The sequence below is a fragment of the Thamnophis sirtalis genome, unplaced genomic scaffold (genome assembly GCF_051295495.1).
Source record: "Thamnophis sirtalis isolate CommonGarterSnake01/CBP01778 unplaced genomic scaffold, rThaSir2_p1.2 scaffold_1, whole genome shotgun sequence".
In the NCBI taxonomy this organism is placed as follows: Eukaryota; Metazoa; Chordata; class Lepidosauria; order Squamata; family Natricidae; genus Thamnophis; species Thamnophis sirtalis.
In genome coordinates this window covers 155,065,632-155,081,695 of record NW_028261381.1, presented here as the reverse complement: position 1 = coordinate 155,081,695, position 16,064 = coordinate 155,065,632, and the positions used below count along the sequence as shown (strand labels likewise).

At 37.8% G+C, this 16,064-nt stretch overlaps 1 protein-coding gene across 1 annotated transcript; it reads left to right on the top strand.

Moving 5' to 3' along the window:
* Positions 1–8,916: 8,916 nt before the first annotated feature.
* Positions 8,917–15,366, top strand: GNPNAT1 (glucosamine-phosphate N-acetyltransferase 1). The gene is made up of 6 exons (XM_014071084.2): positions 8,917–9,041; positions 11,876–12,052; positions 12,648–12,710; positions 13,234–13,361; positions 13,443–13,504; positions 13,870–15,366. The coding sequence occupies exons 2-6, from the start codon at positions 11,881–11,883 to the stop codon at positions 14,015–14,017; spliced, it is 573 nt and encodes a 190-aa protein (XP_013926559.1). The 5' UTR covers positions 8,917–9,041; positions 11,876–11,880; the 3' UTR covers positions 14,018–15,366.
* The last annotated feature ends 698 nt before the right edge of the window (positions 15,367–16,064 follow it).

Below are 16,064 nucleotides of genomic sequence, written 5' to 3'. Positions count from 1 at the left end.
ATGAGAGCTAAATAGCTTGAAATAGATCTATACTAGTCTCCCTTTATTTATTTATCAGCACAAATTTAAAAAAACATATGTATGTATGTATGTATGTATGTATGTATGTATGTATGTATGTATGTATGTATGTATGCATATGTGGTTTTTTTTTATTTGTGCTGATAAATAATATTGGGGCTTACCAGGGGTTGTGACACTATATATATATATATATATATATATAGATAGATAGATAGATAGATAGATAGATAGATAGATAGATAGATAGATAGATAGATAGATGATAGATAGATAGATAGATAGATAGATATAGATATAGATAGAGATAGAGATAGAGATAGAGATAGAGATAGAGATATAGAGATATAGAGATATAGAGATATAGAGATATAGAGATATAGAGATATAGATAGATAGATAGATAGATAGATAGATAGATAGATAGATAGATAGATAGATAGATAGATAGATAGATAGATAGATAGATAGATAGATATAGATATAGATATAGCTGATAAGGAGGAGACCTGTGGCTTGATGGCTAAGACGTTTGCCTAAGATGCAATACAGCACAGGTTCGAATCCCAGTAAGGGTATGGCTAGCTGATGAGAGCTAAATAGCTTGAAATAGATCTATACTAGTCTCCCTTTATTTATTTATCAGCACAAATAAAAACACACACACACACACAGACACACACACACACACACACAGACACACACACACGGGTTGTGACTATATATATATATATTGTATATATATATATCATCATATTGCTTACATATTTCTATTCTTTTGAAGCAAAATGACACTATGAAACACCTTACCATCTAAAACAGAAAAATATATGAAATTAATTTAGTCAATATTTGGTGTGGTTTTTTTAAACAAGTTTTCTTTTTTTTCTTAGGCATGCAGAAGTTGTTTTCATGTAATGATTTCCTGATCATCCATTCCTTTGGTAACTAAATGTTAAGCACATAAGCATGTAAAGCAATATTGTATCATAACTATTTCAAGAATAGGGTTCCAGAAAGAATAGCTTTAAATTAATATCAGCCACATACAGTGTTTCAAGTGCTCACTGAACATGTGTCTATTAACTGATCAAGAGTTATTAAGCAGATGGAAGGGAGATGGCAGGATTCTTTCATCTCAACAAGAATTCAGTTACTTCATTGCCTTTGGCATGAGATAGAATAAGAAACATAACTACAGGAAACATGCCACTTTCTAAATCAGGGGAAGAGAAGCAGTGGCCCTCCAGATGTTACTGGATCTGGAGTTGATCCATTCCTCAGCATTTAGCTGTATTGGTAAACCTTTCCCATCCCTGCTCTTAATCAGAACAACTATAATTTACAGGAATTGCACCAGAAATAATGTCAACATTGCCATTCCTGTCCAGAGATAGCGTATTTTGGAATGTGAGATGTTGATAATAAATGGGGGTGGGACTGTTGTTTACATATATATGCTTCCTATATGAATATCCCCTAGGATTAGAAATGGAAAATTCCTGGCCAAGTGAGATCCTTTGATAGAACCACTTGGGCGGGGCGGGGGGAGAGAAGATTTGAGATTGGCTCACGAGGAAACCAAGAATGGACAAGAGAGGATGAGATTTTGCTGTTTTCTTGAAAGCAGACATCTGGATTCCGGAGCATGGAAAACTCAGAAAAAACATCTGCTGACAAAGCTCAAGACTGGTATAGACAGAAGATACTCAATGTTTTTTATGACTGTATTCCTTCAGTCTTTATGCTGTTCAAAAAGTATGCCAGTATTGTAGGAAGTTAAAACCCATCCCTGTCCTAGAAAACTGAAATATCCTGGGAAATATTGAAAAGGCAGATTATTATATTTCCCTGGATCAGAAATGGAGAAACATGTTTTTAGGCAGGAAGCAGACTCACTCTAAATAGCCCGCACCTTTGCCAATGGGCCATTAAAAAAGCCTGGGTCACTCTGTTCTACATAACAAAGATCTCCCCACTTCAGCTCCAGGGTGATGGGATTAAGGTATGATAGTATTATCCCTTTACCCATCTCACCACAGGGCACCTGGGAAGAAGCAATGCTCAACCAAATGTGGACTCACAACCTACAGAGTTGCCCCTCCATGGCCCTATGGGAGTCTGACAACCAGTCAGAATACAAGATCAAGATCAAAGGTCAGAGAGAGCATAAAACCAGGAACTTTCAGCATCTCGGACTCTTTTCTTCTTTACCCAACATCTGGAAGCATGTGATTATTTTTTTCTGTTCAGGAGCTCAAGCCATGTGGTCCTGTTCACCATTAAACCATCTTTCCAAGCAGCCGCCATGTTTCCAGTGTCTTTTCCCCCACTTGGAACTGAACCCAGAAGGACATTTCTTCCAACAGTATAAACTGTGTTCCCCAGTGGTTGACTTCTTTCTACCAGAGTCATACAACTGGGTGTCATATCGAGCATATATGATCTTTACTTTTTCTTGAAGTAAGCTAGCTTACCACTTTAATTGTATCCATGCCACATAGAGTCTTTCTTTACTAATGATAAATGCAAGGATCATCAAATCTGGAACATTTTGTCCTGCATGCTACAAGCACAGCCAAATCCCAATGGTACTCCAAAAATGTTTATAATATTCTGTGTGAGGCAGGATCTGTAATCTGGAGATTCCCTTGCAAGTCTTGTTGCTACTATCTTGGAGATACAAGCAGTGTACTGGCACAGTCAACCTATTTAGTTATTCCTGACACAGCCTGCTATTTTAAATGGGTCTACTTAAAAGAAAATCCCACTATGTTAACTTAATTTAGTGTTGTTAAGAAATTTAGATGGAGTCTCAGAGAGTTGCTTTTTAGGCTGGTGCATTAATTGACAATTGGGCTAAAGTGAGCATTGTGTATTTTTCTTATCAGAAGCAATCTATGAAACATCCCTAGATATATGAGGACTCCAACTTTCAGAACTCCCAAATTTTGGAAGCAGTAGTCCCAGCACTCCTGGAGGACTCCAGATCAGGGAAGAATGCTGCAGAATATCAGATGGCCATTATCACTACAATATGAACTGCACCATCTCATTTAGTTGCATAAGTACAATTATAAAGCTTTTCTAATTGAACTAGAGAAACACTGGAATAGACAAGATAAACAAATCAAATTGGGATGAAAGACATTTCACTTCTGAATTTTGGTCCCTAAATGCATTTAAACAGGAAGTTTGTTCAACCCCTTAAGCTTTAACACAATTTATTTTATTTTGTTATAATGCATTATATGAATCCAGCTACTTGCAACACATTGAACAAACCACAATGAAGCAAGTCTGCAGTGAGTAATAAGGAGTTATATAATTATCCCAGTGAGTTGTTTTTGAGGTCTTGCGTTCATGTTTCATTCTGGGTATCTGTTTACAATGGAATAATTGAACAGTTGTTACTTATTGTGTGGAATTGGGAAATTTCTAATTGGGAATGTAAAATTTTCCCCAGCATTCAAAACCACAGTGTAATTGTTTTTTGGGAATGCAAAATTCTTTCTCCATCTAAATAGGATCTTTGTACCGTAGAAAGTTAGCATCCACCCCCTCCCTCTCCTAGAAAAATGAAATATTTTAGGAACTATTAAAAAGGCAGATCATTATATTTCCTTGGATGAGAAAAGCAGAAACATGTTTTAAAGACAAAACAGCTCCCTGCAGTTTCCTCCCCCCCCACCTTTGTCAATGGGCCATTAAGGCCAGAGCCAGTCTAGTCTACATAACAGGTAGGATTAACCTGCTACCCATCTCACCACATGACACCTGGGAAGATTACATCAGTCAGCAAGGCAAACAAGCTTGGGTCTCAGGACAGCCTACAAAGTTAGCTAAGACCCCCACCCCACCTCTGGCCCCTGGGAGTCTGACAACCAGTCAGAATACATTTCTTACACAGGGACAGGAAGAGGAAGTGGAGCCCAGAAGAGGGTATAAAACTCAGGGACTCTCAGCATCTTGGCCCTTTTTCTTCTTCACCCAACATCTTGAAGCATGTGATCCCCCTTTTCACCCAGGAGCTCCAAAGTATGTGATCCTGTCCACCATTAAACCATCTTTCCAAACAGCCTTCATGGTTCCCGTGTCTTTTTCCCCACTTGGAACCGAACCCAGAAAGACATTCCTTCCAACAGTACTTTGGAATGTTTCTGCTTGGGTCACTATCATAGGCACAACCTCATATTCTGGATATATCCTGGCTGGTGGGAGAAGGGGTACTTAAGGCTTTTTGACCTCAGAGGAACAGTGCAGTCTTCCAGGGATGATCCTCTGAATGCAGTAATTAGCTGGCTCCCAGCATTCATGATCATAAACTGCAGTGGTCAGTTAATGATATTTCTTGAGCCAAGGTGGCGCAGTGGTTAAATGCAGCACTGCAGGCTACTGCTAGATCAGCAGGTCAGCGGTTCAAATCTCACCGGCTCAGGGTTGACTCAGCCTTCCATCCTTCCGAGGTGGGTAAAATGAGGACCCAGATTGTTGGGGGCAATATGCTGACTCTCTGTAAACCGCTTAGAGAGGCCTGAAAGGCCTATGAAGCGGTATATAAGTCTACTGCTGCTGCTGCTTGTCCTAGAATTAAAGGCAGACAACTTGTCGATCAAATATGCTTTCTTTCTAGATTACCTTTTCCTTAATCTCCCCACTGCTTTTCCTGTTGAATTAAGACTCATCCACAGTGAGAAGTTAGGTATGCTTCACAAAACTGCCACAAAAATTTGCCCATCTTCTACCAAAATTCTTGTCTGGACATTAAATCCTTAACAATTTGTGTAGAATTGGAAGAGACAGTTTCCCTTTAGCTTCTTCAAGTGATGCAAGATATAAAGTTTTTGCTATTCAATTATACTTAATATCCAAGGAACGATAAATGTAGCAATAGATGCCTGGACCATAAAGATAGTGTAGATTAAGCTTATCTCAAATTCCTCCCTTATGGAATCTCATGGTATTTCCTGTTTCCCCCGCACCCCTTTGCTTCCCCAATCCCACTCTAGTAGGATCAGAAAGTTTATTTGTTCCTGAGGGAATCTTGTCTTGGAAAAATTCAGGAAGTCAAATTCCATTTTGAATTACGGTATTTACAGAGCATGTTGGCTGATTTCACACAGCGTTTCACATCATAACCAAAGAAACCATATGATTTACCATATTTATTAGAGATTTATTTAGAGATTTATTGAACATTTATAGGCCGCCCTTTTCCCTGAGGGGACTCAGGGCGGCTTACAACGATGGGGGAAGGGAGTGCAAGACAAGACATAAAAGAAAAAAAAAGACGTGAATAAAAAAAAATTAACCATAAAACACAACATTCACTCAACATTCGGGCGGGGTGAGAATAAATCCTATTGATTTGTCTAAAATCAATCCCAGGTTTAGCATGATATTTGAACTTTTATTTAACATTTGCAATATAACTACGTAAAAATTAAGGACCAAATGCTCATCATTCTTCCTATAGAAGTAACCAAGGTGTTTCAGTGATGGTTTTTCTAACTTGGACCAAATCTATGTTTTCCAACTATGACAACTTTCCAGGTATTTCAATCGATTTCCAGAATTCTCAATGAGGGCCATGTTGGCTATGGAATTCTGGGATTTAAAGTCCACACAGTTGGAAATTGCCAAATTTGGGAAACAGTGTACTAGATATCATTAAAGAACTTTAGAAATGTATGTTTCTGTGACTCCACCCTACATTTCTTTGGATGGATCCTTTCACAAAGCCCCTATTACAAAAATTCTATCCTTAAGAAAAATTTAGCAGGAATGAGTTAGGGCTGGAGATCTTCCTATTAAGACATTCATTGAAATAGGAGGTATGTTTTAAAATGTCAGCTATTCCAGAAAATAGGCAAAAATTTCATCTCAAACAAACCAACCAGCACATTTGATTTCTGTGGATAATTTTCAAAGACACTTACAAATATTTCCCACTGGAGGGAATGTATTTGAGAATTAAAACATGAAACAAAGATGTAGGCTTTTTTACCCTAACTTTTGAAATCACAATTTCTATTAATCCCCACAATGTGGTGGTCATACTTCATGAGGCGGATGGAAATTTTAACTCCAAAAATCTGTGAGACATTAAGTTGAGGGAAAATGTCACACAGAATCTGCAGTCCAGAAATCAGTATCCATAGCAAAAGATAAATATATTGTATGTGTGTTACTTTTTCCCCTCTTACAAAATTGGGCAAGTTTCATAAAAATCTGATGTCACAAAATAGATTTCAGCCCATGGGATCCTCCTAGGATTTCTTTTAAGTTTGAATTGAATGTCCTGAAATCTTGTTTGCGCATATAATTATGCTCTAATTTCTCTTTCAGTAATATTCTGAACTCTATAATAATGCATTCAATTCCCCCAAGGTTGCAACTGTCTTTATTTCTTCAACTAACTCTTCTCTACTGGTTAGACTTGAATCCGGCAAATCCTCTTGTTTGTTCTTCAGCTTTCTAGAAAATGAAACTATCAGCAAGATCAGTGAGATATTTGGGAAACCCTGCCATTTTCACTTTTCCTAACAATATCTGAATCTCTTATTATCACTAGGTTTCGCCTATAGAACACAAATGTTCTATAATATGGTCCATGAGACCTTCTGCCTAGTTTGATAAATCTATAGCAACCTCACCAGGGGTGGGTTCCAGCAGCCACTGCTGCTGGTTCATTCATGGGTGCACTTCGTGCGTGCAGTACAATAAAAATTATTCTTCGCATGCACAGAATTGAAAAACAAGATGGCGGCACCTATGGTGCCGCCCGGAGAACCAGTTCAGGGACGTAGCAGGCCTGGGTCGTTGCCGGTTCCAGCAACCCAAGTTGCCAAACCACTACTGGTTCGGCCAAACCGATCCAAACCGGTAGGAACCCACCACTGAACCTCACCCTACCCTTACTCACAATATTTCCCTTTTTTTCTTATATTCTTATTCAAACAATCTCAACTATACCCCCATGTTCAAATTAATCAAGAATAGAAAATAGAATAGAAACAGAATAGAATAGGAATAGGAATAGAACCGAAGCTGATGGAAATCCCAGAACTTCTGGAGGCAAGCTACTCCATATATTAATCATTCTCATCAGGAAATTAAGGCCACTCTTATTTCACTGGCCTTTGGTGTGTTTCCCTTTGGAATATCTTGTATCCTTCAATCCTTGGATTCTACTAATGAGTTTCATCCTTTACAGGGTCCTGTTTGATAATTCATGGAATAAACGTTTATGAAGGCTGGGAATGATAGGAAATGTAGTCCATTATAACTGGGAAATATCAAAGCAAAGGAAGACTAGTTTACTGTTGCCATAGAGTTTACAAATAATATTTGAACTCTTGAGAGACAAAGAGCAGGGATCTTTTGGGTGTGCCTAGTCCAAAAATGAATATTTGGGTTACGTTGATGGATTGTCTAGATCAAAAGATGAATCATTTTGGATGTTTCCATAGTAATGGGTGATTCATGAGAATGAAGAAATAGTACAAGATGAAAGACGCAGAAAGGATGTAAGGAAGAAATCCATCATGGAACTTCTAAGCTATTGTGTACATTTATTCATGCCTCTGTATGCCAACTGAGATAAGGAACTGTAGCTCACAGGTAGGTTATAAGCTTGTCCTAGGTTTCAGATTAAAATAATAAAAAGGTATAGATACTGTGGTACTTAGCTTCAGCTTGATTTATTCATTTTATTTATTTGAACATTTTATATGGACACCCATCTCACATGTAACTCTGGGCTGCAATAAGTTAACATATCAGCAATCATGAAGGTAAATAACAATAATGATCAGAAGTATATATTATGATGGTTTTGAGGTCTGAATAAAAAAAAAACACCATAAATGCTACGAGAGTGCAACTCTGCAATTGTCTTGGCAACCTTACAGAAGTGATTTGCTATTGCTTTCCTTCCAGTCTCTGGATTTCCAACCTGGGATTCCTAGATTGTCCCCATCTAAATATTAAGCAATGATGCCTTTGCTTAACAATCCAATAAAATAACATTTATAAGCTAAGGAGAATAGGATAAGAAAATCCTGTTGATGATGTTATCTAGTCTTGTAACGAAACGTTCAGAAACTAAACTGAAACAAGCTTGGAGATCAAACCACTGCCAAAATAATGGGTGTTATATATTTCAATACATCTGAATGTCACCAAGTTGGGGAAAGTTCTGTTCAATTGCGCACATCCTATGAATCTAGTATGAGCTGTGCGGATGCACAACTATCATACATTGCCAAATCTGAGGCGCAAATATCCGGGTAACCGCTACAAATAGAAGGCAAAGGCATAAAAACGAACTCTGGCTCTTTGCTGCCATCTAGTGGTCATTGAGATTTTTCATCCCCGACCAGGCCCACAGCTCCCAGAATCCCTTGCCTGCGTGAACCACGACAAGGCGGAATAGGAATTATGGGAGTTGAAGTCCAATAACCTTACAGGCTTAACTTCGGCGTAAATCAGCCCATTCAAAACATTTAACAGTGGTATAATTTACACCCGCCGGAAATGTCCGCATCATCTGTGGCGAAGCGGTATTTCCAGAGACCACTTTATATGAAGGGAAAATAAACGCACCCCCCCCCCCCCGCTCCAAATAGTGATCAGGACGATGTGTGAGTGTTTAAAAAACTCTATAAACGGGAGAAAATAAAGCGCCGGGAAAACAACATACCAAGGCAAAAAAACACCACCAAACCCAATGCCACGCATGCGCGCCCCCGGGTGGACGGGCATATAGCACTTTCCCACCTCGCGAGGGTACGAAGTGAGGCGCTGCAACGATGGAGTTTTCCGATTGGCCGCTTTCACCACCCTTGTGTGTGAAAGGAGAAGCCTCGCGCCGCCCTCCCGGAGTTGCCACGTCGGTTGAGTTGCGCCTGCGCGTTGAGGGGTTAGTGAGCCGGATCTTGCCTGAAGCCGGTATCGTTGGGGGAGCGGGAGAGTGCGCGCGACGGAGGAGAAGCGCGAGCGAGAGAGTCCGTTAGGGGGTGAGTGACTGACGTGCGCGCGCGGTGGTTCGGTAGTGGGGAGGGATATGGTGAGGAGGGGGAGAGGGAGCTCTCGCGGGCGACGCTCCTGGCCCCGTTATCTGCTTTCCTAACGGAAGGTGCGCTCATCGGTTAACAAGAACGCTTCTGACCATGTACAAAGCGCCTTCCTTTCCTCGGGTCTGACCTTGTCCTCAGTAGCGCCTCGTGTCGTTCCTCCTGATTGTGTGAAGGGGGAAAGTTTCCACTGAGCGGCCAGGCAAACGCCGTATTTCGACTTTCTCTGGGATTCCTGCGAGGTCGGAACCGAGCTTCGGTCAGGACTCAGGAGGCGTCCTAAGAGGGTCTCTAGCCTCCCGGGGGGCCTTTGGTGGACCCGAGAGGTCGATCCGGGTTGCTTGAGATGCTCGATAACACCGCCATCCCCTTTTTCGGCATCCTGGGAGAGCCTGGCACGTTATTTAAATTCATTCTTATATTAAATATTTAAATTATCCTCAAAAGCTATAATGGCAAGGGTCGCTTGTTGCTTTCTCTCTTTTGAGGGAGGTTTAAGAATCGAAGGGCAGTCAGGCTTTTAAATGTTCACCTTCTGGTTTATCAGTAATGCTAGTGTGTACAGATGGGTCACATAATGGGAACCCAGGAAAAGCAGTTTTCTCTGTCGTTTATAAATAGTTTGTACATAATTAGTTAACAGTAATTGACAAATAACAATGCAGAATTGTGGAGTCTATTTCCTTGTTTGCTTTCTCTGCCTTTTCCATTGCTTGTGCACATCAGATGCACAGAATATTTGTAGCTCAGGATTGAACTGTGGCTCTTGGTGCTCTCTGAGCTCGGCTATTTGCTTTCATACCAACATTCATATACCATCAGTGCTAGTAGGGAGTGGAGTTTATTCTTTTTTATATACTAGTGGCTTGTCCTGCTAGTATTGGTGGGAGTGGTCTTAATCGTTCCTTAGCTGGAACCAAGCTTAGAGAGCATCAAGGAGCGCACAGATGCTTCCATGTCCTGTAATAAAGGTGTTACAAGATTATTCTTTTATCTTGTGCTGGAAAACTGTCCAGAGTCGCTTCTCAGAATGAAATAGGTGGCATAAAAATTTGATAAATATCCTCAACATTTCTTTCAGAATAGATTTAAAAAATCTATTTTTAAAAAATCCTGCTATGACACATCATAAGCCACTTTTAAAAGAGTACTTGGTTTCAAAAGTTGCATGGAAATGCAGTAATTAAACACAGGCCAAGAAATAGCTTTTGTGGTCTTTCAATCCTTGTCTTTGCATGTGGCATTGTGTAATTAAGAGAAGCTGTTCATTCATGAACCATATTGACTTGCTTGTAGTCTTCTGGGACTTCATTTGTGTTTGTTCTCCATTCTGTAGTTGGTTAGATGCCTCTCCCAACCTCTCCTGTTGTACATAAGATGCTTAATTAAAGAGTTGCTAAGAATAAGCATAAATTAGTTTGTTAATTCAAGTTCAGTTTGAAAGGTTGTCTGAATGTAAAGCCATTTATGCTTCATCTGTGGTGATCAAAGGACTGATGGTCATCTTACCTACTTCATTCATCCTCTGAATGGAGGAGATGGCACTGCGCTGAGATATTGCATGCCATGGGGCCACATTGGGATTTTATTTTATTAATTTCTTTTCTCTCATGAACCTTTTTTAAATTCAGTCTTTCTTTGATGTCTCCTACCATAAAAATGTTGTCCTACACTGTTTACAGAGGTAGGTAGTCCTGATTTCTCTTATGTAATATCTTTTCAACATCCTGTTTCATTGGAAAGAATGAAGATGTAGTCTTGGATAAAAAAATAATTCCAAGTTGGTTCAGAGAGATTTATTCCAAAATGGGGGTGGAATAAAACTAAATTCTGCCACTCTTTTAATGCCTTCAAGTCATTATTGACTCTTGCTAAGTGCAACTTTCCTGGCAAAGTTTTTGAAAGTAGTTTGCCCTTGCCGTCTTACTGGAGCTGAATGACTGACTGGTCCAACGTCATCCAGTTGGCTTTTTGCCTAATAAAGGACTAGAAATCAGAACTCAAGTCTCTGGGATTCTAGCCTAGTACCTTAAATTGCTACATCAAAATGACTCTATTTAATATTACCATACCTGTTTTATTCTTTTTTTCTGAAAATAAATGGATCTGACCAGATAGATATAAATTGCAGCAAAGTCTTTGTTGTACACACACACACACACACACACAATGTATCTTTGTTATAAAATATAAATTTTGCTTCAGAAGGAAAAATACACACATGGGTATGTGTGTGTGTATGTATATGTGTACATAGGTATATGTATATGTGCATATATTCAATGCTTGGAATGTTTAAATCTGAGATCCTATTATATTTTAGTTCAACAAATATATCTAATGACAAGTAAATATTGCATTAATATTTACTGTCTGTTGCATCATAGCCATTCTTGTCCAATTGGGTGGAATGCATCAGTTTAATATTTTAATTTGAACTAAAGGCAAAATGATGTAGCTAGTCTAAGGGAAGTCCTAAGTCTATATTTTTTTTCTCTGCACAGACACTAGTTCAAATGATCCTTTATGTATTCTAGTACATATATCATGTTGCTTAGCCAGAAACTGGATGCTAATTTGAAAAGATTTCGCAGAAGGTAAAGTGATCAGTGGAGATATACTGAAGATGAATCAAAAAATATTTGTGAATTATTGTGAATTGCAATGTGTTAAAAATGAATTATATTATAGGAATCCCTATGATAGGAATTTTACAATATTGGCAAATGTGTGAATTAAGGTGTAATTCATTTCTATGGTTCTTGCTTCAATTTCAGTTGCCATGATGCCTGCTGCAATAAAAAAACTCGAGAGCACACCAATGTATGATCCTCACCTTCTTAAAGAACTTGATTGGACCCAAAATACTGTGAAATTTTCTCCTGATATTTCTCCTGAGGATCCAGGAGAGGGTTTAGTTCTAAGACCTCTTTGCAGTGCTGACATCAACAGAGGTATTTACTTACTTTATTTTATGGTTGAAGAATTACATAGGAACGATTGTGTGAAATTACAAGTTTATTGATATAAACCTTAGAATTGCTAGATTCTATGAGCAAAGTAAAGGGAATAAGGTTCAAAGCACTTGTTCTCTTAATCTAGAGAAAATTCAGAAACAATTCAGATGATAATGACTTTCCAGTGGAGAACAGTAACCTTTTGCAGCTGAGAATATGCAGCATTAAAAAAAACTTTTTATGACCCTCTGGTCCCTATTAAAAGATATAACAGAGCTGAATATTTTGATTTTCTTATAAATACATTTGTAATTCCTTCTACAATATGTTGACATGATTCTTAAAACAATTGAGCATGAAGCATAGTGGGTACAGGCACTGCTGCTGCAGAACTTCAATGCATTTGAAGATTACTTGCTGTTTGGAAGATTTTGGAATGAAGCATTTAGGTGTATTCTCTGCATCTTTAAATATTTTGGAGGAAGTTTATTGTTTATTGCTGTTATGTGGAATGGCGTTGGTTCTATTATATTATTTGTTGAGTTTTATTTTCAGTCTAAGGAGATCCTAAAATATAAAAACATTTTTTTAGGCTTTTTAAAAGTTCTAGGTCAACTGACTGAAACTGGAATTGTTAACCCCCAGCAATTCCTTGGTGAGTATCTCTTTGTTTTTTTGCTATTTGGAAAAATGGAAAAGGAAAGTCAGATTCAGTGACAGAAATATTGTAGTGATTAACTCCTTAAGATATCCCTTTTAAAAGTTTGGGAAAATAGTTTATCACTTAAAGCTTTCTGTATTTTGATTGTGATTTGGAAGAGGATCAAACACCTATTTTGCCCAGAACCCTCTCCTAAAAATATGGCCATTTTTTATTCTCTCTGTTGCAGGCGGATTGTGGGAGTGAGGGATCAATTGGCTCTAGACTCCATAGCTCTGGCTTAGATAGCAACTGAAGTAATTAGTTTGTGGGCAGTTTGCCAGTTTGACCATGCTGTCAATGCACATGCTTGCCTTTCCCATAGAATCCTCTCACAATCCTATTCATCTGCTTGTCCCAGTTCAGGTGCAGTGCATCCTGAGCTAGCAAACATGACAGAGCTGCAAGAAAGCCTGATACTGAGGAACTGTTGAATCCATTACCAATAGTATTCGTATTCCTGCCTACATTTCCACAGAAAATTTCGAACATATGCGGAGTTCTGGGGACTACTATGTTACAGTTGTGGAAGATACTAATCTAGGAGCGATTGTAGCTACTGCAACCTTAGTCATAGAACATAAGTTCACTCACTCATGCGCAAAGGTATGTACACTGAAGAAAAAGTATGCATTCTGGATACATTCTGGAACTTGACCTTTTAAAATGGTATTAACTTATTTTCAGAGGGGCAGAATAGAAGATGTTGTTGTAAGTGGAGATTGCAGAGGAAAACAGCTTGGGAAACTGTAAGTAATTCATAATTGTGATCACTTATAATTAGGAACTTATAAAGGATGTCTAGATGCCTGTTAAGTGGAACAAAATTCTGTGAGCAAACACATTCTACATGCCAAACTTCTGGTATTCACCTGGCATATAGGTAGCATTTTGCAGGTAATTCAAAACTAATTTCATTCTAATCAGCTGCGTCCCTTTGGGGAAGCAAATGTCCAATCATCTAAAGTTTGCCCAGCAATGTCATTGTAGCTATTGTTTGATAGTAATAGTAGTGGGTGTAAATAGACATGCCCTCTTACTAGATGCAGTCTCAAATAGTTGTCTTCACATCCTGCAAAATTAACCTTATTTCTTTTTATTGTCTCTTTTAAAGATTGATGTCAACTCTTACATTGCTAAGCAAGAGACTAAATTGCTACAAAATTACTCTTGAGTGTCTGCCAAAAAATGTAGCTTTTTATACAAAGTTTGGATACTCCGTATCTGAAGAAAACTATATGTACCAAAGGTTCTTCAATTAAAGAATTTCCTGCTATCATCTCTTTTAATCAACTATTGGTGGAGGAGCTTGTACTACTGACGTCTCTTTTCGGAAAGCAAATTCCCTGCAAATAAATAATGACTAGATATGACACTACTATGCTGCAGACTTTGATTTTAGGTTTCCTTGTTACCAAGGTAATCTATTAAAAGAAGTTTCCTATTCAGCCTATACATTGTTTTTGATAGCTAAGACATGAGCCATCTTTGCAAGGTAAGGATGGTTTGTAGCCCAAAGTAAATTTTAATTTGATGGGTTTTGTTTCTTACCTTGCATTTTTCTGTAATGTGCTGCTTTTTGTTGGCAGCTAAACAGTAACTAGTATGCTGGAAATGTTTTTGTAATTTTTTGTCCCAAGGAAAAACTTGCAAGTTTTATCTTTTATGTTGACCTTTAATGCACTTCAAAATGGATAATCCCTAGTATAGATGTGTAGCTTGGTTTTATTGGTTCTATTGCACTCACAATGGAGAGAAGTTATTACAAGTGGCATTCTATACTTGGGCTGATACATTGAAATACCTCATCTTTGCCTTTTCCAACTTGGTGCCCTTTAGATATGTTCAACCAAAGGTTTTACCATCCCCAGTCAGTACTGTTTCCCAAAACATTGGCTATTTTGAACCATTTCACAAATTGAAGCAAAACTTGGATATGCAACATTTATCAATTTTTAAATATATACTTTCTGTAAAATATATAGTTTCACAGAGATATTTTGTGCTTAAAATCTTATTTGCATTAAGTATAATTACTGTCTGTTAATGTACTCAGTAGATCCTACAAAAACTTTTCATTATGCTTTCATTTTCATTTTAGAAGAAATTTAGCAACTTTGTTTCATTATACACATACCATGTTGGCTCACCCACCCTCTAAAAGTAATCAGAGCTATGTCTAAAGTGGGCTTTGTTTCTGCAGAAGAGTTTTAAAAGACAGTTTCTGAAATACAAGGTATCCATATGCCCCTAAAACTCTTCTAAAATGCAAAATTTTAGCTGAACAATGAGCACTTCTAAAGGAATGTAGGTAGGCCAGAAAAGTAATACTTTTAGCACCCCTGCATATTATTGGATGGTAACAAGAACATCTTCCCATTTCCCCGTAATTTTGAAGGAAATAACTATAATGGGCATTATAAATGAGGTTATGTGGTAAAGTCTCATGATTAGTTTCAAAAATTGAATCACAGATAGCTACAGAAAATAGGGATAGTTATTCCATTTCATACTTTAAGGTACTCTTAATTCTAAAGGTATTTGAGTATTTATTTATTCAATATTTTACAAACAAATATTGCAAAACTTAAATAAATGGGGTTTGTGATTATTTTGATGTATTGGTTTTCTTCTTGGTGCCAGATATTTTATATCTTATAATTTGGGAAATGTTATTAAGTGATCTGTTTTAAACAAATATCATTGGATAGGGAATATTATATTCTCAAACTAGAAGCAGCATTCTCTCTGAAGAATCATAAATCGAACTGTACACCTAAACATGAGTTCATTGTCTTGCTGAAGAATCGTCATTAAAATTGCTGATTCAGTTTCACATATCAAAGGAGCAAAGGGTACATTTGGGGTGCATGTGTGTGCATGCTGTGTATGTATTTCCACCTGCCAAGAATATCAATTTATTTGGGGCAGTCTACAAGTTCTGTTTAGTCAGATTTAAGGATTTCCCCCAAAGTACATTTTTTTTACAGTTCTTCCATGCTTTTCTAAATTCTTCTGTTATTGGATAAATAAGCACATCTTCCATAAATGTAAGCAAAACAATCTATTTCAAATTCTGATTCAAATAAAATGCTTCTGAAACTTGCGTATGTTATCCCAAACTGGGTAAAGCTGATTTTTCTTTGGGTAACAACACACAAACCCATTACCCATCACAAGAAGGGCATTTAAATTGGCCTCTAGATTGTTACATGTACTAAAATATATATGAAAGTCTCCCAAAGTATTATTATGAAGATGAAAATTGAAACTGCCAATGGTAATTTGTTGAAATGATATAAATGTCAT